The sequence below is a fragment of the Amphiura filiformis genome, chromosome 1 (genome assembly GCF_039555335.1).
Source record: "Amphiura filiformis chromosome 1, Afil_fr2py, whole genome shotgun sequence".
Taxonomy (NCBI): Eukaryota; Metazoa; Echinodermata; class Ophiuroidea; order Amphilepidida; family Amphiuridae; genus Amphiura; species Amphiura filiformis.
In genome coordinates, this window is record NC_092628.1 from 85,573,857 (window position 1) to 85,601,855 (window position 27,999).

At 35.8% G+C, this 27,999-nt stretch overlaps 2 protein-coding genes across 2 annotated transcripts; both read left to right on the forward strand.

Annotated features, from left to right (window-relative positions):
* The first annotated feature begins 3,644 nt into the window (after positions 1 to 3,644).
* LOC140163800 (D-ribitol-5-phosphate cytidylyltransferase-like) lies at positions 3,645 to 8,853 on the forward strand. Its single transcript, XM_072187118.1, has 4 exons — positions 3,645 to 3,864; positions 6,311 to 6,599; positions 6,880 to 7,029; positions 8,725 to 8,853. The coding sequence occupies exons 1-4, from the start codon at positions 3,734 to 3,736 to the stop codon at positions 8,851 to 8,853; spliced, it is 699 nt and encodes a 232-aa protein (XP_072043219.1). The 5' UTR covers positions 3,645 to 3,733.
* A 1,172-nt stretch (positions 8,854 to 10,025) lies between these two features.
* On the forward strand, positions 10,026 to 20,771 carry LOC140155472 (uncharacterized). The gene is made up of 5 exons (XM_072178337.1): positions 10,026 to 10,074; positions 10,773 to 10,861; positions 14,163 to 14,228; positions 17,384 to 17,590; positions 19,458 to 20,771. Exons 2-5 carry the CDS (start codon positions 10,799 to 10,801, stop codon positions 19,566 to 19,568), a joined length of 447 nt encoding a protein of 148 aa, XP_072034438.1. The 5' UTR covers positions 10,026 to 10,074; positions 10,773 to 10,798; the 3' UTR covers positions 19,569 to 20,771.
* The last annotated feature ends 7,228 nt before the right edge of the window (positions 20,772 to 27,999 follow it).

Genomic DNA, 27,999 nt, shown 5'->3' on the forward strand with positions numbered 1-27,999 from the left:
AAAGATTGAACAATGTTTAAGACACCGCTTTTCATTTGAAATAATGCACTTATTGTTCATCTCCTCTATGGAGATATTTTCCATGGCGGCCATCTATGATCATGCTTGAGGTTTCACCAAACAAACCATGGGCTTTGAGGTCTTTACACAGCCGTGACGTTAGTCACGACGTTAGTCACGGCTGTGTCTTTTTTCTTACAGGTTCTTTCTTTCTTTCTGCCGACCACTACATTTGCTCTAGCACTCACATGCTTACACCGATTTGGACCTAACTTGGTCACAACCATCATTGACCATGCCCCTACATGTCACATGAAACTCGTGGGGTCAAAGGTCACGCTGGGGTCATAGGGGTCAAAAACGTGATTTCAACTCAAAATGCTTCTTCTCCTACAGATTACGTATGACGGTGACCCCACTTGCACACATGCATTGCTATTACCCAGTGTCTATGGGGTCCTCACAGATTTGGGGTCAAAGGTCATTAAGGGGTCACTTCCGGTATAAAACCAAAACCTTCAAAAATTTTTATTTGCTAAGAAAAACATAGGACAGTAACGGTATGTTCACACATAAATTATAATTACCCTGTGTATATGTCGTATTTTTTTATTTAGGGTCAAAAGGTCATTAAGGGCCACTTCCGGTACAAACGAAATACCTTTAAAATGCTTCTTCTCCCACAAATTACGTAGGACAGTAACACCACTTGCATACATGCATTGTTATTACCTAGTGTCTATGGGGTCCTCACATATTTGGGGTCAAAGGTCATTAAGGGGTCACTTCCGGTATAAAACGAAAAACCTTCACATGTTTTTATTTGCTAAGAAAAACATAGGACAGTAACGGTATGTTCACACATGAATTGTGGATGCCCAATTCATATGTGGTATTTTTTGGGGGGGGTCAAATGTCATTAAGGGGTCACTTCCGGTATAAAACGAAAAACCGTCAAAAATTTTTATTTGCTAAGAAAAACATAGGACAGTAACGGTATGTTCACACATGAATTGTGGGTACCCAATTCATATGTGGTATTTTTATTTGGGGTCAAATGTCATTAAGGGGTCACTTCCGGTCTGAGACGAAAAACCTTCAAAATGCCCTTCTGCCACAAGTAACATAGCAAAGTGGTGCCACATGCCCCCATGCATTGACATTAGCCAATATCTATGGCCGTTTTCATATATTTTGGGGTCAAAGGTCATTAGGGGTAACAACACGGCTGTGTTCGTGGGTTAGACCACAGCTTAGTCTAGTATATTTTTGTTGTATGTCAACAAAATCGATAAAATTTTCAGGATGATCTTATTTTCATGTTGTTATAAGCAAATATAATGTTCCAGATCAGATAGTTAATAAATACATTAAGGAAAAGTACCTTAAAGTTGCACTTTCTGTTAGTATTCCTTTTGGACTTTAACTTTTAACATGTTCTAGCAGCCCTATATAAAACCGTGACACTCGAAAGGCCATATCTCTGGAATGAAATGTCCGATTAAGATTATTTAAACGCCAAAATGTTTCTTTCATCAATTCCCATCCAATAAGTTAGGTCTGAATCAATTTAAAAGTACTTCAATTTTTAGTGGACATGCCTACTATAATATTTGTGACATGATCTGGTCCATGGGGGCCAAAGGCGGCAAATTTGAAACTGAGATAAAGGTAAAAATATGGAGTAAAAAACAATAAAATACACAAGAAAATAGACATCAAAAAACTTCGTAACTTTAGAACCAACTATGCTAGACATTTGGTGTTTTCAGTAAATGATAGCCTATTGTATGTATGATGTAATTAATAATTACAGTAACTCAATTTTCAAAAATGCCTCCTTTGGCCCCCATGGACCAGATCGTGTCACATTTGATCTCATCTAATGTCGATAGAGGGCATAGTGATTGAAAAATTAACAGTAAGCTGAGTCTCCGCCTAATTCAAACAGGCCGCTTTTGATTTTGACTAAAATTTTGACCTACATGCTGTTTAAACTTTTTTGTGCTCCCCAAATATTATAGTTGCCCCAAAACATATATTTTGGTAGCTTAAAGATCACTACATCCAAGTATCACACACATTTCAATGGTCAATCTCTGCGTATGAATATTGTGTTTAAATTTAGTCCATTTTTAACACATCGCTGTACCTTTATTATAATGATTTGTACAAACAAAAAGGATCATAATAATAATTAGACTTTCCTTCGTATGTTCATTATCTTTGACTGTCTTTAACATATTGTGAAATGGACACATTTTGTGCATTTTCAACGATGTATCTACGTCGATTTCGCACGTGGAATATCTTCAAAAATAGCTAAATACGTGACCTCGCTTGGATACAGGAGAGTGGTTTTGAATAGACCAACGTACGTCCGATGTCTACGTTTGGAAATCGCAATGTCTCTATTATAACAGGTATACGCCCCTACTTGGGAAGTAAAACCGTGTGCAGCTACAACAATAGGTGGTTGTATTCAAATGAGTAGGCCTATAACTTGAGTTTGCTGTGGCGTATGATATATGTACGTTTGGGAATCGCAAGCTCTCTAATACCGATCACATTAGGCCTACTTACATAAAAGACGATTGGATGGCAGGCAGGAGCCATACGTTTTGGTCATTTAACAACAAAACACTGCAATGTATGCCTTTTTATGTAGGAAATGAGTCAACGAACCAATACGGTATTCGTATTTCGATAGGATTCGCGGTTCTTGAGTTAAGGGCAATATTTCAAACCCAAAGTGTTAGCGTTTTCCCCCTTGTTTTCCCTCCTCGTCCAGATATCCCTCCCCCTCTCCTCAACGTCGCCGTTACATGAAGGCGCAGCACGCCCATGCACACGAGCTTTTAAATGTCGGTGTCATTTCATCAAAATCACATCAGCGATACTCACTCACCGCGCCGTCCTCCATCACAGTCAATGACGCATTCGGTTTTCATGAGGAGAACCATCACTGATGTAGGAACTATCCGGGGGGACTTAACACAAATGACCATGCGGGTATGCTCCCCCGGAAAGACCCCCCTTTTTGGATTTCGCAGCTCCGAAAGACCCCCTATATTTGACCAAGATAGAGCTCCGAAAGACCCTTGATAATTTCAGCTCTAAAAGACCCCCAAATTGCTCATTCCTCATATTTTTTCAGGCGATTTTATAATAATAGGGGGCATAATAATAATAATAATAATAGCAACAACAACAACAACAACAACAACAACAGATAATAATAGCTAATAATAATAATAATAATAATAATAATAATAATAATAATAATAATAATAATAATAATAATAATAATAATAATAATAATAATCTTTTTTCCTGTTCAGATGATTCTTCACTTCCTATTAAAATATTTTTCCTTTCCATCACACAGATCGCAACTACGCCAATCAATTAAATATCAGCATACACCATTTGGCACCCACTGCAAACGTTTCAAGACCGCATAACACATTTCCCTAAAACTAGTCAGTCAAATAATTTGAATTCCCTTCATTTATACTTCTAATGATATTACAGACCGTAATAGGTAATTTTATAGTTATACAACAATCACAAATACCCGACAGCTTGCAAAATCTGTGCTAATCTCTTTTATACTATATGATTTTAGGAACAAAACATCATAGAAACACTACTTGTGACCTTTTGACCTCATTTGCCGGTACAAACAAAGGAGAACAGCGAGTGAAACTGTGAAGTTTTTCTTTAGTAGAAAATGGATTTTAGGGCATTTGGCATTATTCCTGCTGCTGGCAGTGGATTAAGAACATCATTACCTTTACCAAAACAATTCTGCTTAGTTGCTGGTCGTCCGCTAATTGCATACACATTGGAACGATTTGACAGGTTAGTGACGAAATGAAAATGAAAGGTTGTTGAATTCGGCAGTCTTTGACCCATACTTGAAAGTAGTAGTAGACTCGCTCCCGAGCTCCCTTAGACTCGCTTGCCAGTCTCGTGTACGCCGTTCGTACACTGAGACTGGCGTATGCCATTTTGTGTGTCAATGGGATTTACACACTTAAACGTTTTGCGCAGCTCAAACATTTCAACAATTTTTTTTGCAATTCAGTCAATTTATATGAAATTGGTACTCACATATCTGATCTTCAAATCATAGTTATCTTATTCAATGTATCCAAGTAAATTAAACTTGGAATTTCTGATACTTAAAAGATAATTTCCAAGCCGTCAACCCCCCTACGTCCGACGAGTGTGATCGGTGGTGAAACAATGCAAGTCACGAGATGACCCACCTCATTTACAGCCGGTTTCTGTCGTCAAGTCGTGTTCGCGATACAGCCACGTTGCACAAGTGAGGTTGAGACTAATTGGTGACATCGATAACAACGAGTAAACAAAATGGCTGGGAGAACTGAGAAAGTCGTGTTTTTTTAAAAATGTTTCATCGTGACGATCAGAAACCTCAAAAAACTTTTTTTGACCGCGCTTGATATGCTAACGATATACAGGTACATTGAAGGATATTAATTGGATGGTAAATAAGCCAAATATTGCAAGAAATCTACTCGCTAGAATCCTAGCGAGCCCGCAAAAAAATGTCCGTCCATGCGAATGTAATAGTGACAACGTAAAATCCCCACTAAGCTCCCTACACACGAGCGGCTACGGGACGCCAGGTAACCTCGGTATTTTCTTGTCAACCTAACCCTAACCATAACCCTTGCTTACCCTAATCCTAACCCTAACCCCCAATTTAGATGTCGATTGACAGGATAGCAGTCAACAGATTATACTGCTTATACTTACTGTGAGTCTGTGTAACAACAATAATAGGTTACCTGTAGCCGCTTCTCCCTGCACTCTGTTTCAGAGAAGAATGGCAGTATCTTGCTCAGATTGATGCAAGTGCCAAATACAATTGCAGAGTGGATATAGTAGGTATGCTAGGTGAATTCAAATTTGCCATCAAACTGCATCATTTTATATACTAAATTAAAGCCCTTGAGTAAAGAAAACCAAAACTAAAAACCTTTTTGTCATAGCACTTTCCGTAGCAAAGTTACATCTTGTCAAAGATTGACTTTCATCAAAAAGATTCAGCTAACAAAACAGCATTTCGGTGGTGTTTCTAGATCTTAGTCTCATGATGATAGCAGCTTTTCTATGTGGAACTGCTATCAAAATCCTCTAAAATTCCATGTGCGCGTGTCTCATAGCCATAAAAAATCATATATTTGGGTCAAGTGAAGTATAGACAACATATTTATGTAGGTTTCCTTGACCAGGCTGTCCAATCTGTTCTTTTAAATTTCTATGTAAATATGTATTGTGTTTAAAGTGCCCCGGTCTAGGCGAATTTGGCTGACTAGCAAAATTTTGTGTTAACTAAGGTTTGCCTCTCATACCTAGATATAGGCCTACCTTTTGCCAGATCAAAGATTTCTCTTGAAAGGTCTGTATTTGGAAAATCTGCTCCCCCCGCCACCTCAGCCACCAGTTTGATTTGGCTCGCTCTCAACACAAACATTTTGTGTCGATGGAGTGAGCCAAAATGAAACTGGCGGTGGAAGAGACAAATGACATGCCGGAAAAAAATAGATTTTTGTTGTCATTGCTGTAACGTTTTAGTATTTTACTGCACAGAATTCTGCAATTACTCAAGAACTCTAGCTTCTAATTTGCACACATTTGATTCTAGAGTGCGTTGCTATAGTATCGTTTTCGGTCGGACAGCGGTGCAGTTTTTTGCAACGGAGGTTATTTGTCTGTTAATGTTGAAATTTGGATAAAAGTTATTTCGATGAGCATGTGAGTCAACTGTAATCTTTTGAGCAAGATTTGCCTATTTTGGACAGTCTTAAATTTTGCTGAGGTGTAATTTTAGCAACATTTTGGATGTGATCGCCTGTTGTGATCGGCTGTGTTTACTTCTGAACTTCCATTGCTTTACATGATGTCATGCTTCAGAGAATCCTACTACATTTTGAATGCAATGGTCTCTAGCTTAGAATGTGAAGCTATCAGTGAGCAAATTCTTGGCTAGACTTCTCGAACAATTCTGCAAGTATCATGATAAATTATCTCATAATTTTCCCCCAGAGCATCTTTACAAAGCATGTAAGCTCAACACGATCTGTGTTTTGTAACATTCTAATCACTTTTGATCACCTTTTATTGGCTGTTAATGTTGTGTAAAACAAAGGTAAACATAATTAGCCTGAACACAAATGAAACGACAAACTGTTGATGGTGAATGAGAATATGAAATGTAAATTGTTGGATCTATGGTGATATAAATATTTTGTCATATTTCCAATTTGTTTTACAGATTACCATGGATGGAAGAGATCTATGTAGCCATCTCAGAGGACTGGAAAGATTACATGGAAACACTAATAACACAATGCAAACTGACAAAGATAAGACTCATCTTAGGTGGTACTACCAGGCATCGATCAATCAGAAATTGTATTGAAGAATTGAACAGAAAATTTGATACAGAGAGCAATATCTCAGGAGACAGTAGTAATCAGGTTGTCATCGTACATGATGCAGTGAGGCCATTTGTGGATGAGGATACTCTGAAGCAGATTGCAGTAGCAGCAAAAGAGCACGGGGTAATTTTTTGTAGTTTTTGTGATTTCACACTTTGTCCTTTTGAATTGCACTGCCTGTTTTAATTCATTCAGAAATATAAAATCGTAATAGAACTCCCCCCTCAAAAACCCCCCTCAAACTTTTGCTTCTTCCATTTCCAAATGCTTTTGCAAATTTCCGGCAAATTTCCAACCCTCTTGAAATTTTCTGTACCCTCCCCCTGTACCCCATTGAAGGATTGATTTGTTTTCCATTCCTTGACTGTGACTTAAAATGGATGGTACTGTTTTATATTTGCAGGCATCTGGAGCCATCAGGCCACTTGTGTCAACTGTCATTGCTAGTGATGAGAATGGCATATTGGATCACTCATTAGTAAGATCAAAGTACAGGGAGAGTCACACACCACAGGCATTCAGACATAGTATCATCAAAACTGCATATGAAAAGGTATGTCAAGAAAAGAATTGGGACACTTGTGATGAATGATGATCATTGAGCAGGTACAGAACATTCACAGCATACCTATAATCAAAATGATCAAAATGATCTGACTGAAATACGGATAGGTTGACACAAAGAGAATTTGGGCTCGAAACCCCAGAATGTTAGAAGCTGTTGTTATTTTGTAGAATATTAAATTAAAGTTAATTTTGAATTTATATCGTCCATGGATGTGTAATGCTGATATAAAATTGGATCGATTGAGCCCATATTTTTTGGTCGAGGTATGAGTTTTAAAATATTGGATGAGACGTAGTCGAGTCCAATATTTTAAACCTCATAGCAAGACCAATAAATATTGGGCGTAAATCATCCAATTTTATCGTTATTATGTGTTGGATCCAATATTTTCACACACTTGGATTCATCAAAACATAATAATGTCAGAAATTGGCCATATTTTGATTACTATTAAAATCGTAAGCAAGCAAGCACTGGGATTAAAAAAATATTTTGCTCTCCATGGCATGCAAAGATGATGGAGTCAGAGTTCTTTCAGTCTGGTGGATTAACATAATTAACTGTGTCATTATGGGAGTTCAAGTTGTATCTGTATTAATTAGTTTAAAGTAAAACTATTTGATGGGAATTGAAACTATAAAATCCGTTTCTTTGGTGACATACCTAATTGTTACAGTTTCATGCTGCTATTATATGCAGCACTTCATCAGACTGGCAACCTTGCTGCTTCTTTCTTGAAGTTGCTGCCATAGGCAGGGCTAGAAGCTGGTCGAAAGTATTCGGTAAGAAATATCATCAATGAGAAAATAACATCAAGGAGAAGTGGAGAAAGCATCACATAAAATCCATACCAGGTCACAGAGAAAACAAGTGCTTGCAGAAGTCAATAAATAGGCTAATACAGACCATAATGTGCAAAACTACTGTGTCATATTACTGGTAGGATGCTGATATCAGATCAAGGGAGACCAACAGGAACAAAAGACAGATCAGAGAGGCAATTTGGAACAGACAACGAGAGGAAAATACCATGAATAGAGATGAGGGGAACTGTTTCTTACCAAAATATTTTAGACCAGCTTCTAGCGCTGCCAAAGGTAGCAACTTTAGGAAAGAAGAGGAAGCAAGGTTTTTTTTTAAAAATATTATTATTCATTTTGACAAAAGACAAAAAACTTAAGAAAAGAGAAAATAAAAGATAGAAAGAATAAAAGCAACATACACAACACAAATACAAAAGCATCTGTTACATTATAATATATGACTAGTACAATATTATGCATATTTTTAAATTTGTTTAAATACTTTGTTCGTGGGCACTCGAGAAAGACAATAATATGTTAGATTTATATATAATTACTTTGTTGTTACATTATTTTCTTACACAAAACCTTCCCATTTCATACAAAAGATATTCAATTTATTTATTCTCTGAAAACAAGCATTTTCTTCTTCAATATTTTTACTTAAAAATTTTGAAAAAGTGGCGATATATGGTTTCTCATTTGAAAACCTGTTTTTGTTTTTGAAATTGTATTTGTATAATTTGTAGAGTCTATAATGTAAACTGTGTTTTCCTGGCTTGTTTTTGATGAAATGCAGTGGTTTGACAAACTTGTACAGAATTTAATTACAAAATCTGTAATCCAAATTTATAATTTGTATCTGTATCTCTTTCAGATAACAGAATATGACTTAGATTATGGTACAGAATGTTTACATCTAGCCTTGGAGTATACAAGGACAAAAGCCAAGTTATTGGAAGCTCCTGATGAAGTCTGGAAGGTAACTGAACATAATTCTTATTGAGAAGTAAATTTATTTTAATCTGGAAATTCAAGTGTTTTGTTTCTAAAATTGATTTGGTGATAAACAATGTGTTTAATTTCTTATGTACTGCATTGCTCTCTAGCACTTAAAATAATTATATCAAAGTAACCATAAACCCATTTTCATTAGAATCTCCAGTATATTTTAGTGCTTAACAAAGAACTTCCTTTGCTTAATTGCATCAGGGACCGTGTATAAAGGGACTGGAAACAGATTATTGATAGCTATTGTCAAGCTGTTGTTATCAGATTATCTTTTCGACCTTCGATTGTATGCGAGTTGCGCCGAGGACGCTATGTTTGAATTTTATTATTTACTCATGTTGCCCTACTAAATATAAAAAAACCCATCAAAATATTCCAATATCTTTCTAAGTTATGTAAAATTGTGTAAAATGTCTATCCTTTGTCGAACACAATTTCTGTGTAGCATGGAAAATCATTTACATAGGATTTTGAAGACAAAATGTGATAATTTTGTGGAGATACAGAATGCTAGAACAAACAAAATTATATTTTTTCTGGAATGTGTACCCCGTACGCTTGGTATTCCTACTGATTTCGATACTGAAATAATTCTTAAGATGATGTTCTTTGAAGATTTATGTTGGCATTTCTAGAGTCTGTGATTATAGGCAAACATGTAGGCTCATTTCGCAATGTACAAGACAAGCCACGCGCTGTGTTGTAAACCAGCAACTCGCATGGTACAATGGGTGGAAGCCGTTTCCAGTTTCCCTGATTGCATCACATATTAAGAAAATGTATGGTGAATTGCTGTAGCACTACCCTTCAAATTGCATGATTAATTGTCTTTCCAGCTTCTTTGCCAATGAGAGTGGAATGATTGCGAGAAACATCTTTGAACTTTCTTGAGAAGGTTTTCCTTGACTCCTGATTAAGTGTGGATAAGCTTTGTATTAATTTTTCTTGTTGTGAAGTGATGTTATAAGCTTATAGCTATCTGAATGACAAGCATGGAAACTGTTAGATGTGATTGAAGCGCAAATAACATAGTATTGCAGACTGACTGCGGTTATGCATGTGCCTCATTTCTTTACAGCAACCAAACTATAAGTGCAAGTAGATAGATAATAAAGAAAATTATGAGAAACTGTTTGATAAAATAATATCTCATTGTTTGCTAATTTGCAGGTAACATACAGGAAGGATTTCTTTGCTGCTGAGAGTATAGCTACAGGTCAGTATCCACTCATTATGAATTCATCATTGTTTTGGTGTCCCATATGAATTACTTACCTTTATGTATAAGGCAAAGTCTAGAGGCAGTTGCAGTGGTGTAACTGTAAGCAGCCTTGTAAAATAACACTTTAATTATTTATTATGTTTATTTATTTATGTTTATTTGTAAGCAGCCTTTCGCAATCAAAGGGCAGCAAGGGGGGAAACACCATATTACAGGAGGCAAATTGGTATGTTTGCCAAATACACTGGTATAAAGTGCCAAGTTATTGGGGTGGGATAGGCAGGAAGTAAGGGTTCTGATTGAGGGGTGGGGTGGATATGCAACATACGACGTAATGCAAGACAGATCTCCAATACACACCATTACTGCCAGGATCAGCTCCTGGGTGTATGGGTTACCCGAACATTCGGCAGACACCAACACAAGTTCATTTTAAGAAAAATAACAGTTGATGTTTAGTTACAACTTTTAATTCTACCTTTAATTTGAAGGGCAAATGATATGACTAAAAAGAACCTTCAACAGAACAAGGTGTGATTTCCAGAACCAGTGAATACTAAACACATTATTTTATTTTGTAGAATCATGTCAAACCAAGTTCCTGTGTTTGTATGGGGATGCAAATGCACATGTGGCCCTTGAGCTGAAGTACAACATTAAATATGATTTCTTTCTATTGTTTGTTTCTGCAGAAAATTTTTCACTAGTGGGACTTATTATGGATGACAGCACAGCTTTGACCAAACATTTACAAGTGGCTCTGAAGGAAAAGAATTTACAGGTATAAAGCTGGGGGTGCACTTGACATGAGCTTTTTTTGCAACAATATTATACCATGTTAAATGGATATAATACTACACATCCAGATTCTCATTCACGGTTTACCACCGCGGCAGATTACCTTCGCGGCTACACCTGGTGTAGCCCTGAAGCTACACCTTAATAGAGCTACTCTGAAGCTACTTCGAAGAAGCTACACCTTAGCAAACTCCATCGTGGATACACCATATCAGAGCTACTTCGCTGTTACTCCATCCATTGTCTGTATAGAAGCCAACTCCGGTGCTACACTAGTGCCAACTTCTGGATACGCCATATCGGAGCTACTCCAAAGGTACTCTTAAGAAGCTACTCTGAAGTACATCTGATAGCTGTCATCCACGAGCCAACCCTGGGGTAACACCGAAGTCAGCTCCGTGTACAACCGCAGCTAAACGGGTCATTGACCGGCAGCGGTAAACAACTCGCCGAACGCAGAATCGGTCGCGTGCTAGTGCGCTGCGTACCTAGCTATTTTTAGCAAAGCGAACGCGTTTGTTGTTTTGATTAATTGATTGACCATGTTTGCACGTTTGCATAGGGCGCCATGACGGAGCGAGAATCACTTGCCGATGTCACGGAGACATTTTGTTTCTCTTTTGTGGTTGTTTCGTTTGTAGAAACTTGTTCTTTTGTTTACGACAGTACCAGTACGACTTCTTCTCAATTTGTTTTTAAAATCATTTTCAATCATTATTTAATTTTGTGTTTCTTGTTATGTTTTTTGAGATGCTTGTGTGACGTTGTTTTCCTGTGTGCATACTGCGGTTCGCGGTTCCACTTTCCCATGTTGTTTGTTTATTTACCGTACCCAGGTTTATTATTACAGTTAAAATTTACTCATAATTTATACTTCTTCAATTTCTTGTTCTTACGCTGTTTTCCTAACATTTTGCACCGCATTACTTTTAAGGCGTGGGCCTAGGCCTATAATACACCTTCTTGCAATACAGTTTGGTTTTGATTCGTTAGGCCTACTAGTCTTTCATTGATGTTATTCACAGTTTTCATATTTTTTTACTTGGTTGTTATTCATCTTTTACTTTGACTTACGTGTTTGATATGTGTTTTTTTGTTTGTTTGAGTAGGCCGTATTTTGTTTGTTTTTTAAACATTTTTTCTTTGCTTATTATACTTGAATGATTGGTCACTTATTTATTAAAAAGTAAATATTTAAATAAGTTACTAAACAATTAAAAAGTAAATAAGTAAAATATAATTCACGTAAATAAATAATAAATATAAAACTAATAATAAATTTAATAAAAGCGTAAAAAATAAATGAATAAAAGTGGGGTCCTTAAATAACTATTAGCTATAAAATGACCAATCATTCAAGTATAATATGCAAAGAAAAATGCTTAAAAACATACAAATGCAGGCCTACTCAAACAAATGAAAAAACATGTAAGCAAACAGGTAATCAAATTAAAAAGCTAAATAACAACCAAGTTCATGATAATTATTAGCATTCTATTATTGATTATTTTATAGGCCTAGGCCTACGAGTACTATTCATTTTGTTTTATTTAGGCCTAGGCCTACATGTTTACGTATTTACTTTCTTATTTGTGTAGTTTTTACTTGTTAATTTAATTAGGGCTACATATTATTTTATTTACTTGTTTATTCATTTATAAATTTATTTAGTCAGTTATTTACTTCATTAATTTTACTCGCTTATTTCTAAACTTGTTTATGTATTTTGTAGGCCTGTTTACTTGTTTACTATTTCCTATTATTAATTTATTATACTATTAACATATATTTGAAAAATAATAATAAAAGAAAGAAAGAAAGAACAAAAATCCCTAATATATCCAAATAAAAGCATACAATAAAGCTAAATTGAGAAAATAGCATTAAATCTGGCAACAGATCATCACACATTTTTTTACGGAGTACCTCTAGAGGTACTCCGCTATAGAATGTCTCTACGGGAGGTACACCGTGGAAAACCGGATAGGAGTAGTCCACAGATTTTTGACTCGCGTTACGGTACACCGCTACAGAGTAGCCCTGGGGGTAATCCGGAGTAGCTCCAGAGTACATCCAGTGAGAAATTGGATGTGTATGTGCAATCATGGTATTAATTTCAATTTTGCACTTCATATAGACCCTCCCTCGGGTCCATGGAGAACGACTGGTAATGTAGATTATATAAGATTAAATAAACCCATGGACCCTTCCAATCTGTAGGCAAATTGACTTCCAGTTCCCAGCATTTCGTGGGAATTCACTTTTACATCCTGGGTCAGACGAGTTTTCTATATATATCACGTCCGTGGTCTCACTGTCTTTCCGTTTGTGTAAGACTTGTGTAAGCGGCTACTCAGTCTGACCAATCAATGTAGAGCTCAGCAAGCAAGGCGATATTTGAAATGAGTTTTCATTGATAGTCTGTTGATCATAACCAACGCAGGCCAAAAATGACAATAGAACTGGGTCATGCATGTTATGTGCCTACCATATTAGAATTAACAATGGGCGGGCTATCATAATTGACGCCACAGTCACGTTACATAGCTTGATAATTATTTGGAAGTCAGTTTACTATCAAAGCGGAACAGTCTCGGATTAGGAGAGCTATTATTAAAAAGTTGGTTTGTAGATTAATTGAGTTTTAAATCGACGCACAGTGCTCCAGGAGCACTATAACTTTGTTGCCATTAGTTAGGGCTTAGTGGTGTGTTGGTTTTAATCTTTGGAGTGAAGGAGAAGGTGGTTTTAGCTCTAATTAATAATAAATAAAATAATAATTATTTACCCAGAGATGGAACCGAGACTGTGGGACAGTCTACACTTCATATGGCTTTTCCATTTTCTACCATTTCACAAATTATTGAAGTAAATATTTTGGGCATTCAGGTCACATTGTTGATATAATTAATTGTCTTATGCATTATGGACTCTCTGTTGTTTGTCACTGCTACATGAAAATGACTGGTGCCCAGGCTGTAAATTTAGATTATGTTTGCCAGTGGCGTAGATTTCTTGAATTATATCCAGTACCTTTTGGCAACAGAATAAGTTTATGGTACAAATGCACGCAAAGCGCACAAACATTTTTGCCATATTGAAGCTAAACTGATGAAATATGGCGTAAAAGTGGAATAAATTTGTGTGAAGCTTACAAAAAGTTGCATTTTTGGGGTTAAAATGGCCAATTATGAGGTTAATTTTGTCAGAAACCCACATACAGGCGTCAAGGAGCACAAATAATATACTAATAATATAATCATTCATCTTCTTTTATTTTTTAGGTTGGTACAACAACAGCAGAGATTACCAAGCTATCAGAAGAGGTAAATTGTATCATACTCCATAAGGTAAGACGTTCATGAGCAATGTAGCTACATGCATTGTCACATCAGCCATAGCATTCTTGTAGCATTTACATTATTATTAGCCAGTGGATGTAATCCCATTTGAAATGAGTGGGCTGGGATAGAATTTCAACAAAATACAGTGCAGTATTACTTTGGTTATGTTTTTCATATTTTGGTGACATGAGTTCAATCTCTGCAATCTGCTGCTGTTTAATCTGCTTTTGCACACATATAAGTTGCCATAATATGGGAGGGGTGATTTGGAGTGGTAAACTTAAGAGGGGGTACCCTGTTTGTTAGGGTTTGTTGGATATGGGAGAGGATATGCTGTGTGGCACCTCCACTATGCCTAGACCAGGGGCGTCTATTCTTCCGTTAATCACCCCCAAAGGGGAGGGAATGATTTTACCCCATTTGGGGAAGAATTTTGCATTTTGATAAAGAAAGGGAAAAATAGAAGAAAGTCAACAGGATTCAAGGAAGATTCAAAATAAAATTAACTAATTTGGGGGGAAATGTATAACTGGAACATGTATTATTATGTTTTATGACTATTTTGGGAATGAAATAGATGGTCACTTGTCACTGGCTGGCAGTGACTACTCTACAGAGTAGGTGAATTCATCAAGTGTCATTTAGGGAAGAAGTACAATGGGTATCATAGCATTAGCATGATACATGTAGTGGTCCCTTGGCTTTTACCCATTCCCATCCCAAAAATAAATATTTTGAGGGAAACCTTGGACTTTAGCATAAAACAGGGAAAAGTTGCGTCAGTAATTCTTCCTGCCTGGGCAATAGTGACTAGTGGTCATACTATAGGTAATAATGCACACAAAGATTAAGGGAGCTCTGCTTCGCATATTTCAAGCAAAATCTATTTTCTTTTTAGTTTGGATATACGAGTGAGATATCAAAAAGTTTTAGAAATCGCCCAGAAGTGAAGAGCTATATCAATGAAATTTGGTCAGTGCAATCACTGGTCCTTATGTACACTATGGTGCAAAAATGGTCTCATAAGTATGTTTACTTTTTTTACAGGAGCTAGATGTCACTACCTGTTTATGTAATCAAGATAACCAGCAAAATGGAGAAAATTGAGGCATGCAGCATGATTAAGTTCCATTTAGGGTTACAGTGCCCAGAAAATCTGTGATGAAATAAAAATTCCTTTTCCAAAAAGCGACAGTGACATATCACAATCACCACCGAATATAACTTTTATTTCATCATCAATTTTCTAGGCACTGCAACCCTTCAAAAGCAGGATCTTATGCCTCAATTTTCTCAATCTTGCAGTTTATGCGCAGTAACTGTGGCAGCAGGTTATTGGCATCTAGTGCCACCTGTAAAAAAAGTAAACATACAAATGAGACCATTTTTGGACCATAATGTACATAAGGACCAGTGATTGCACTGACAAAATTTCATTGATATAGCTCTTTCACTTCTGGGCGATTTCTAAAACTTTTTGATACCCCCTCGTATGCCTATCTAGGGAAGCATTTGGGATTCTAAGGGAAGACAGAACCATCAATTAGTTAAAGTCATAATGTACGATCTTTATTTCAGAATTTACCTTTATTTTTTTCAAAACCGATTTTTTGGCATATTTGTAATATTTACACATGTTCTAACTTAAATCTATGTGCAAATTGTCAAATTCGTCCTTTTTGTAGTAAAACGGGACGATTTTCTGTTGGTCCGACATAAAGTCATAATTTTAGATTATGACTTTATGTCGGCCACATCGCAAAACCGTAGTCTCAGACAAAATTAGCTTGGTTACGCCGCTCCACATGTGAAGGAGCGTAACCAAACTGGCCGCCAGAGGAGACTAACTCTGAGGCCGCACTCGCTATCCTAATCCAAATAGTGCGAGATGTTTTGAGCAGTGATGAAGTTTATGATATTGTTTCTTTGCAAATTCCCATTGTTTTTCGCGTCCAAATGTATTGGGAACTTTCATAATGATTGCATATTATCATTTTAGAAGAAAAAAAGAAAAATCTAAAACTTAAAAAAAATCGTACATTAAGGCTTTAACAGCTCTATTGTCCAAGTTTATCTTCCCTTTTAAACCTCAGTTTCAGATCCAAATCCTTGATTATCCTTCCCTAGGCCTAGATGCAATAGTTCTGTGGCAATCTCCAAACTCTGCTTTTTGCCAGCCTGTCTTTCCTTTGAACCATTAGTCCTATAAGATGCAATGGTTCATTGTCCAGACTGTATACCATCTAGGAAAGAATTTGATGTTTTTTTAGGGAAGACAGAATAGAACAACTCACAACTTAGCCTAACAGTTGTAAGAAGTTTCTGGGTCTGACAACACACCTATATTCAGTCAGGGAAGGAAGGGAACAAGAAAAAGTACATGTAGATAGCAACCAGCCTAAAATTTTCCCTTTTGGGTCCATTTTTTTGGATCTCAGTTGGGGAAGAATCTGGGGACGGATGTGACACAGCGCGGTAGGGTGAGGGAATAATTTCAATTTTCTGGAAGAATAGACACCCCTGGCCTAGACACAGGGTACAAATGTAAGGCACACGCATATGTACAGCCATGCTCAGGGTCTCAAAAGTGATTTTCCCGGGGCAAGGTTGCTGGTTGTTAGTTATGTCATATGTCATGACCAGTGGCCCCATACCAGCCTTTCCCATTGTGTTAAACTTCAGGTTTGTCTTGCCCTAACTAAAGAGATACATATCACCTGTTCATGAGGGGCCAATCGTTCCATGAAGTTTGAGAGACGAAACTGCTACGCATATTCCGTATATTCACATAAACATGAAGAATCAAATAACGCAAAGGTACGCAATGCTGACGTGATTTGTTAGACATGCACGATCGAACAATTGGCCCTCATGAATATGCATGAATTCTCACTATACAATGCACAGGGACTTTGCTTGTTGTTTTTTGTCTATTGATCCAACCCTATCTGCAAAGGTTGGCTTGGGTGGAGGTACCCTATATGTTGTCTTCCCCTGTCCCAGGGAGGCATACCAGATGGTTGGTTTGTCGGATTCACAAGGGTTAGGGCTATCATTACACTTAAAAAGCGGGATTTTCTTTGGTAAGGAAGATAAGACTGGGGTAGGCCTGAACAAAACGTATTAATATTCAAACTCTTTATTCTATTTATTATTTTAAGGTCACACCGACTATAGACATCATCTCAACTAGCTGTTACCAAGCCATAGACCTCCTACAGCAGCATTCCAGTTATGGAGGTGTTATTACATGTATAGTGAGTGGAGTGGAACTCAACAAAACATGGCATCAGGTGCAGAGGTTAGCTCAACAAATCACAACTGATATAAAACTATTACAGGTCTATTTTGTTATTATTGCAGACCAGGTGAGTTTTATACACTGAAAACTTATGCTAGATTAGTTTCTCTACCAAATTTGCATAATTCATTTAATAAAAAATAAATGAAATAAATGTTGGCATTTATACAGCGCCTTTCACATGTATCAAAGCGCTTTACATTTATTCCGCTGTCGTTAGAATATGTCAGCTGCTATACAATTACCAAGGCATGCTCATAACTTTGGGTGGCGCTCAATGGACAAATTCATAACATGTCCCCATTTCGCCTCTGGGTAGAAAAAGGCATGTAAGGTAAAGTGCCTTGCCCAATTAGTGCACAACACGATGGCACCACCAGGGCTTGAACTACCAATTTCAAAGCAAAGCCAGTACCGCTGCGCCACATATTCACACGACTCATATTCACCTGCAACCGTGGATGCTTGGATTTTACTCAGGCAACCAATTGGACATGAATATTATGACATTTTACTATTTAAAAATACAGTACATAAATCTGACAGTTAATTGCCACACTGTGGACCGGACATTATAGCTTGAATGTGAGCCCTGTAAGCTTAATTCATTTTAAGGTATACTAGTACCCTCTGGAACAGTTCTCTTGTAACCATGGATGTCCACTGTGTTTGGGTGACCATGTTTTATGAGCTTAGATTTATACATAAGTCCACTGTTGTGGGTGAAAACAGATGCCTACAAAACACACGCCATACATGCTGTAAAAGAGTATATTTTGTGGAGAATTTTCAAGTAGTGGCTTAAAAGTACATGTACATTTTTGTGTGAATAGCCAAATATTATTCATAAAAGGCTACTTACTAGTCCGTAGGCCAATTTAGCAGCTGAACCACTGTGTTGGCATCTTCATATTTATTTCAAATGTTATTCATGATAGATTTTGATATTTGGCCCCCACACATGTGTGGGGCTTATGTTATCATCCAGATGGTTGTTTCTTTCTTTGTTTGTTTCTTTGCTTTTTGTTTGGCTGTCCGGGCAGAAGCAAATTCATTAATCCACTCTGCAGCTTAAACACAATAACCGATCAACTTCATATTTGGTTTGGTGATTGGATATGTTAGCCTGATGTGCTGTATGGTTTTGTGTCATGTTTTTTGCATATTTATGAATATTAATGAGCTTATTTGCATATTTTTGCCTATATTTTCATTAATCCAGTCTGCAGCTTAAACGCAATAACCGATCAACTTCATATTTGGTTTGGTGATTGGATATGTTAGCCTGATGTGCTGTATAGTTTTGTGTCATGTTATTTGCATATTTATGAATATTATTGATCTGATTTGCATATTTTGCGTACATTTTCATTAACCCACTGCAGTTTAATTGCAAAGGCTGATGAACTTCAAACTTGGTATGTGGATTGGATATGGTGGTTTGATATGCTGTATAGATTTGTGTCATGTTATTTGCATATTTTTGAATATTAATGAGCTTATTTGCATATTTTGCCTACATTTTCATTAATCCACTCTGCAGCTGAAACACAATAACGATCAACTTCAAATTTGGTTTGGTGATTGAATATGGTAGCCTGATGTGCTGTATAGTTTTGTGTCATGTTATTTGCATATTTATGAATGTTAATAAGCTAATTTGCCTATTTTGTCATGCATTTTCATTAATCCACTCTGCAGTTTAATCGTAAAGGCTGATCAACTTCAAATTTGGGTTGTGAATTGGAAATGGTGGCCTGATGTACTGTATAGTTTTGTGTCATGTTATTTACAAATTTATGAATATTAATGAGCTTATTTGCATATTGCATATTATTTTTTATTTACAAACACCTGTGGGGGCCACCTTAATTACGAACCGCGTAATTCAAGTTTTATAATATTGTGTTCCATATATTTATCGTAATCCACAGGATATCCACATAAAAGAAGACTCAGCAAGACTTATCAAGGCATCCAATATGGTGGCAAGTTTAGTGTACAGCAGAAATCAACATCTCAATGGACAAGTATTTGTTGTATGAGCAAAATGTCTTCGATCTTCCAAAAGAGGCTTTATTGGGACGATGTGCGTGTGTAACGCGGAAAAATTGGGTATTTTACACTATTTTCGCCCATTATCAGGATTGAAAGGGCTTTATTTGTACAATGTGCACACGTAGCGTGCACAAATTTTGTATTTTACACTATTATGGCCCATGATGGGGCTGAAATTCTTTCATTTTTTGTCAGAGGGGCACTTTTTTGTTTCATTTTTTTGTCAGGGGGCACTCTGCCCCCCTGGCTACGCTACTGCTCGTCATCATTACACTACTTGGTTACATGTGATGGTAGCCATTGATACAAACAGTGATATCTGTCAACTTAACATATCATGTAGTTTGGCTAAAGATGATGGGTTAGGGTTAGGATTATACTTTGATCAGTACTAAATAGGCGGGAATTGTTAGGCTTTTAGTAATACGCTGAAAAGTAGGCCCACTTTAAAAGCAGACAACGCATATAAGGATAAGGCATGAATTCACAATTCTTGATACATCCGATGAGATGTCACCAAAAGAATTATCCAAATAAAAAGTTAAGATATTAATCCTCAATGTTACAAGGCCCGCCTATTTAGAATTGATCATAGTATAGGTGCAAAGGGTACAGAAATGTATTTTTAAAGTTGCCTTTTGTGAATGAATTGGGGCCTGTTTATGAATCTTTAAATGCATTTTAAAAATCTCCAATTTCGTTGTATTAAGTAACCCGATGTTGGGTTTCATGACAAATTATGATGTAATTTTAGATCATTGTAAATTTGGCCCTGAAGTTTTTAAATGTCACATATTTGGATATTACAGGGTAATGTAATATTTATAAACAACTGCTTTATGGATTGATTGAAATTCATGAAATAACTTTCTATTCACAAAAATATGTTCTATAAATTATGTAGCAATGGTATGCAGGGTGTGCATATGGGGTCAGAATTTGTTTTTGAAACAATTTACAATCTCCCTCTTTTTATATGTGTTTGGGGAATCATGCATCGAAATTGATCATCAATTGCACTTTCTTATATATGAAAGGTCTAGAACAATAACAATCTTCTATCTGAAATGACCCCATAAAACATAAGCATGCTATATCAACTGTAGGTACAACTCACAGAGTGATATATATTTTTCAGGGCTATTCTTAGTGCCCCTATATTTATAGGAGTTTTTGATTCCTTCTGCCAACAGGTTAAATTTTACCTACAAGATGCCATCATTTGCATGAATATGTTTAAGGGGTGGGTCACCCACCTTTGCACAGTATTTTTGTGGGACCTGAGAGCACATCAGACATATAGAATTGCATTTTGAATACGAGGAATGTTCTGATGATATCAAAGAATTTTGATTTTTTGAAATTCGTGATATAGTACAAATTTTATGGCAAATGATTAAAAATTGATATTTTTGAAATTTCACAGTCCTCAAAGTAAATTGTAAAAATCTAATTATGTACTTACAGTGTATGTAGCTGCTGGGATGAAAAGCTGTCATCATATGAAAATTTTGACCTATCATATTGAAGATATAGATTTTTTTCCCCAAAACACCAAACAATTTTAGGTCTTTTGGGGAAAAAATGTATATCTTCAATATGAAAGGTCAAATTTTTCAATTGATCATCGGCTTTTCATACCAGTTACATACACTTAAGTACATATAATTAGATTTATAAAGTTTACTGAGGAGAGTCCCAGAATTCAAGGGAACTTCACTTTAAAGTGAAAGCCCCACTTTTGGTTCAAGTTCCTTAGGAAAAGTCAATGTTAAAATGTATCCATGTAAATTATGTTCTGTCTGACATCAAAGTAACAGGTGTAAGTCAGTTCTTCTGTGGCGAACTGGCTGAGTGGGGCTTCCTGTTTAAACAAGGAGAGTCCAGAATTCAAGAGAACAAACCAAAAGCATGATGATATCCGATAATCTAAAGTGCTTTTGTTAGAAGGCTGACTCCCTCCCTCCCTGAAACATAAGTGTGAAATGTTGAAAATTCCAATACAAAAGATAAACTTTCACCAATATTTCAACTAGTTTTTTCCAAACGTAATCAAACTTTTTAAGCTTGACTTTCGTTTATAAGATCGAACTTTTGGTTTGTTCCCTAACACTATGATTTATTCTGCCATATTGGAATGTATTGCATTGTGACCAAAGTAGTGAAATTACATTAGCAATATTAAATTAATTGACTCTTCTGGTTCTGGTTGTATACTTCTCAACGCTTCCTACGAAACCAGGCTAGATTATAGGACCAAAATGAAGTAAACATTTTCATCTTGTTTTGTAATTTTCTGTACCTGAGACAGTAATCGAATTAGCACATGATAACATGCACGTATGCATGCAAATATTGGTTTGTGTATGTAACTTTCCATCTGTACATGCACAAAATTACTTACTGAAGTAAGACACACTGTAACTACTCAATAAAAAAATAACTTTACACACAAATTTTTCAGCCAATTGACACACAGGAGAGTAGACACACCTACATTGGTTCTTTTGTCTGATTGCTTCTGACCTCGAATGACCCCAATTTTCATTCAACTGGTATGAAACTTCTGTCCAATTTCTTTGTGCAAAAGTATGTGCATGTAACATTTCAATGGTGCATGTAGAGATTCTGAATTACATGCACAGGTGCATGAAAGATTTTATTTCTAATTCGAACACAATTCAATTCAATTCAATTCAAGTTTATTTGGTTTCTTCTCACATATATACAAATTATTATTAAATACAGATAATCAAATGCATTATAAATTATATGAGATGTGGATGCCATCAAGAACGCTGAGCGTGTGGCTGATGGCACCCAAGGTTACATGAAAATATTACAATGAAAAACATAGAATTTAATAATTTATTAAATATGAAAATAACATTTTGCAAAGAAAAGAAAAACAGTAAATGGATGTCATATTAGGTACATATACATATACCACATGAATATATTTGACAAAAATTTGATATGAACTAGAACATCCATGAAAATGAGGGTGCAGAAAAAAAAGCATCAAGGGGGGGGGGGTAAGGAAATTTACATGATTGATGCGTACTCGTTATTGACGGTTTCAGAGTGGTATTGATCCAGGATATAATTTTTCATTCGTTTTTTAAAGGAGGATAGGGAGCAAGAGTTTTTAATGTCGCTCGTTCAGTGAATTCCAAGTGGTAGGTCCCTGGGTTTTAATTGTGTTTTGGCTAGCAGTGTGTTTGTCGTCGCGATGTTAAGGTCAAGGGCCTGTCTGGTCTCATAATTATGAATTTCAGAATTTGTCATGAAATGATTATTTGGTAAGTCCTGTGGGAGGAGGTCATGGTGGTAACGATACATATGAGTTGCTAGTTGAAACGATGTAAATATCACTTAATTTTTAGTTTTTTTAAGGAAATGAAAAGAGGGGTTGAATGATCCAGCCAAAGTGAATAAGTGCATGTTCTGATGATTTTCTTTTGCATAATGAAAAGGGATTCCAAGTTACTATTATTTTTATCACCCCATACCATTGTACAATAGGATAGGTATGTTAGCACCAGAGTGTTGTAAAGTGTTTGAGGAATCCTGGTTTAAAAATGGTCTGACTTTCCTAATTATGCCGTTATATTTTGAAACAATTTTTGATATATGGGATGTATGGGTCTTCCATGAAAGGTTGTTATCAATTAAAATACCTAGGAATTTAGTTACTTCTACTTTTTCGATATCTTTATTATCAATTTCAATGTTAAAATTATGGTCAGGTTTATTGTTGTATTTATTTTTAAAGATCATGAAGTTAGTTTTATCTATATTTAATGAAAGCTTATTGAATTTAAACCAGTTCGAAATTTTCTTGAGTTCTTTATTTATTAATTCTTCAAGTTGTTCTGGGTCTTTGTGGGAAAAAAGAATGTTGGTGTCGTCAGCAAAAATAATAAAATGGGAGGAAGGAGATGAAAGTGGGAGGTCATTTATATATAAAAGGAATAAAAGTGGCCCAAGGATTGATCCCTGGGGGACACCGCATATTATGTCACCTTCTGCAGATTTCTGGTGGTTATAAACGACATACTGTTTTCTTTCACTAGGCTATGTTTGTATGCAGAGATTGGCAAGACCTCTGATACCGTAGCTATTTAGTTTGTGGAGAAGTATATCATGGTTGAGGGTATCAAAGGCCTTGCTTAAGTCTAAGAATATCCCAAGACTATGCAATTTTTCGTCTAACGCACCTGTAATTTTGCAGTAAAGGTCATTTATTGCCATGTATGTGGACCGGTTTGGTCTAAAACCATATTGGTGGGAACTTAAGATATTATTTTTAGCAATGAAATCAGAAAGCCGGGTGTATATTATTTTTCAAGTATTTTGAGACAGAAGGTAATATTGAAATCGGCCTATAATTACTACAAATTTGATTATCACCAGATTTAAAAATTGGTATTACTTTTGCGATCTTGAGTAAAGATGGGACAATGCCTGTGAGTAGGGACCTATTGAAAATATGTGAGAGAACAGGGCACTTTCCTTGCTTATTGTTTTGAGTAGTTTAGTGCTTATATTGTCAAAGCCACTACTGTTGCTAGCCTTAAGTTTTTAGTTATTTTAATTATTTCAGTCAGGGGATGTTGGGTTTAAGAACATACTGCTATGCTGATTTAATGAATTTAGTGGAGAGATGTAGTCATCGTCAGGAGTAGTTATTTTCTCAGCTAGCTTAGTGCCTATGTTGGTAAAAAAAAATATTGAAGTTATCGGCTATTTCAGTTGAATTGGTAATTTTTTTGCCATCTTTATCTTTAAAGAAGTCGGGTAATTTGGTACGCCTGTTTCTACCTAGAAGATTATTCAATGTTTTCCAAGTTTCTTTCATGTTAAATTTATTTGATTCAATTTGGGCGGTAATATGGGATTTTTTGGCTGCACGTAGTAAATTATTTAATATATTTCTATATTTAGTATATTTAAGTTTATTTTCTGATGTAGGCTTAGAGATGTACTTTTTATATAGTTTATCTTTAGTTCTAATTGATTTAACAAGGCCTGTAGTGATCCAGGGCTTACGTGGTGATTTACGTTTGGACATTTTAGTTGTTCTTATAGGGCAGTGGATGTCTAATAGGCCAGTGGTTTTATTAATGAATTTCGTGTATGAGTTTTCAGGATTATCGTCGTGGAGTATAAAATCCCAATTGACAATAGACAGGAGTTTTTGAAACCTTTAATATTATTTGGTTTGAATTGCCTTGTTTGTTTAGTTATAGGTTGAGAAATGTTATCAAAACGAGAGCCTTTAACAGAAATAAAATTTGGGAAATGATCTGAGAGGTCTGTAACCAAGTTGCCAGAAGTTATTTGGTTATCAGTATCATTTGTAAAAAAATATTGTCAATTAGCGAGATTGTAGTACCGGTCTTGGTTGTGTAGACTCGGTGGGTCGATCAATACAGGGAAAAATGAATAGGCGTACATCAGATTAACGAATGTATTGACTTGATGGTTATGGTCAAATTTTAGGAGATCGATATTGAAGTCGCCTAAGACAAAACATTTTTTCCTTTCTTTAGAGATGGTATTCAGGGCTGATTCCAGGTCAGAAATGAACTGATGGTAATCGACATATTCTGGTTTATAAATGACGCCAACGATTATATTTTTATCAGGGATTTCGATGAAAACAGAGTCGCAGTGAGTGGCTTTTATTTTAAGGTCAGGTCTTTGAATGAAATTATGTTTAGAGTTGATGAATAAGGACGCACCTCCACCAGATCTATCGGGGCGTATACAGTCTATTCTGTCATAGTTGTCAAGGTCAATTAAATTGGATTCATCGGTTGAATTGAACCAGGTTTCTGTAAAACCTATAATGTCAAAATCATGATTTAGAATCGAAATGTAATCCACAATAGTACTAGCCTTTTTATTAATACTTCTGGTGTTGTGGTGGAATAAAGAAAATTTATTTTGGCGGAGGGCATTTTCATTAATAATTGAATTAGTGTCGTAATATTTGCATTTGCAGCACAGGTTTAGGTCAATGTTACATGAATTATCTGACGTTTGGGAATGTGAATTGAGTACGCTACTAAATTTAGACGGAGTGAATTTGTGCTCTGACATGAAAGTTGACAAATCGGGCATGGTGCGAACGGGACAAAGGGTGCAGGAGAGAAACTAAATTAAAGTGGAATTTGGTTTAAAAAAAAGCAAATAAGGTTGGATTTGGTCTGAGGGAAAAGAGGAAAGAAGCCATTTTACGAGAACAAGTTGAAACCATGAAGATAAAATAAATTCATGGTTAAGTTAACAATCAATATGTGGTTTAGAACAAATATAAGGGACGCATAGTCCCTTTGATAATAAATACAATACAAGAAGTAAATACATTGTAATTCCAGCTGTGTTTTGAATGATTTCGTTTGGGGCACAATACTAGTTGAAAAACTCTTTCAGTACTGGATCAGCTGTCTGTATTTTACTGATTATTGATACATGCAGGTCATTCACATATGACTACAATGCCATTCATGGAGTTCACAAAGCCAAGAAACCGATTGCAAGGGTAAAATAGTATCCTTGATCAAGAATAATGAGGAACACCTGGATTGTAAAAAAAGCAGATGAATCCTATTATAATGTGGGATAGCATGCATGGACGGCTAACAGAGTCAATTGTGAAAAACCTACATGCCTCGGTTGACTGGTGAATATTATCAAAGAATAACTGATGATTGATGTACAATACATGAGATAAATACAATGCAATTTCAGCTGTGTTTTGATGGATTATGTTTGTAACACAATAGTAAAAGTCTATGAAAAGTACTCGCAATACTAGATCAGCTGTCTGTGGTTTACTGATTATTGAAATACATGCAGGTCATTCACATATAACTACAATGCAATTCATGGAGTTCACAAAGCCAAGAAATCGAAATTCAAGGATTAAACAGTATCCTTGATCAAGAGAAATGAGCGAACACCTGGATTTTTTTGAAGAAAAAAAACAACCCCAGATGAAGCCTAATTATCTTTTGGGATAGCACGCATGGACGGCAAACAGAATGAATTGTGGAGAGGAACAATTGCAAGTTGTTAAATTGCGAAAAACCTACATGTATCGGATGACTGTTGACTTGTATGGATGATTAAATCAGATTAAATCAATGAGATGACCATTACCCCAGTATTGTAAGATAATATAATGGTAATAGATGGACAAAAAATAAGTCTCATGGTAATGAGATGATTACCATATTACAATGTATCAAGAGCACGCAATCTAATACATCACGAGTTATTATGCATCATTGGTAACAAGAAAAACCAGTAGTATTTAAAACATATTGAACATGACAATGTTATATAACAGACTGTTATGAACATTTATATCAGGGTGAGCAAAACACTTGGATAATATAAATCACATCAAATATACCTTACGCGATAACAAACATAGCTTTAGTAATTTAAAAAAAAAAAATAAAATGAGGGGAATATGTGGGACGAATTGACCCCTTGCACACAAATTTTAGACTGACCGTATCAGAGAATGAATGTGAGTGAGATTCACCTGTTGGCAAAAGATGGATAGATCAGTGTGTGTACAAAAGATCAATTACCATTTCCACGTTATCACAACGCTGCGGTGATAAGTGCATTTATTATATAATCAGGTAGCAAAATGATAACAAATTTAGACATTTCATGTAAATTATAATAAAGTAATAATGTTGATTAAAATACCGCACGTAAAGTATACTTATAACACTGATGAGATGTTGGATATAAAACACCTAGAGTCATTCAATAACAGTTTATTGATGGTTTAATTATTATATGCAATAAGTGATAATAAACATAGTTTATAGCAAAGACAAATGAATAAATTGAGAGGAAATATGTGGGATGAATCGACCCCTTGTACACAGATTTTAAAGTGAGCATATCATGGAATGAATGCGAGTGAAATGCATCTAAAGACAAAAAGCTGGATAGATCAGTGTGCACAAAAGATCAATTACCATTTCCACGTTATCACAACGCTGCGGTGATAAGTGCATTTATTATATTATCAGGTAGCAAAATGGTTACAATTTTAGTCATGTCATATAAATTACAATAAAGTAACAATGTTGATTAAAATACCGTGAGCAAAGTACTTATAACACTGACATAGTGGTGGATATAAAGCACCTATGATAATTCCAGAACCGTTTATCAACAAGAGCATTTTATTGATGGTTCAATATTATATGCAATAAAGTTAGTGATAACAATCATAGCTTTATATAGCAAAGACAAATGAATAAATTGAGGGGAAATATGTGGGATGAATTGACCCCTTGTACACAGATTTTAAACTGAACATATCATGGAATTAATGCAAGTGAAATGCATCTAAAGACAAAAAGCTGGATAAATCAGTGT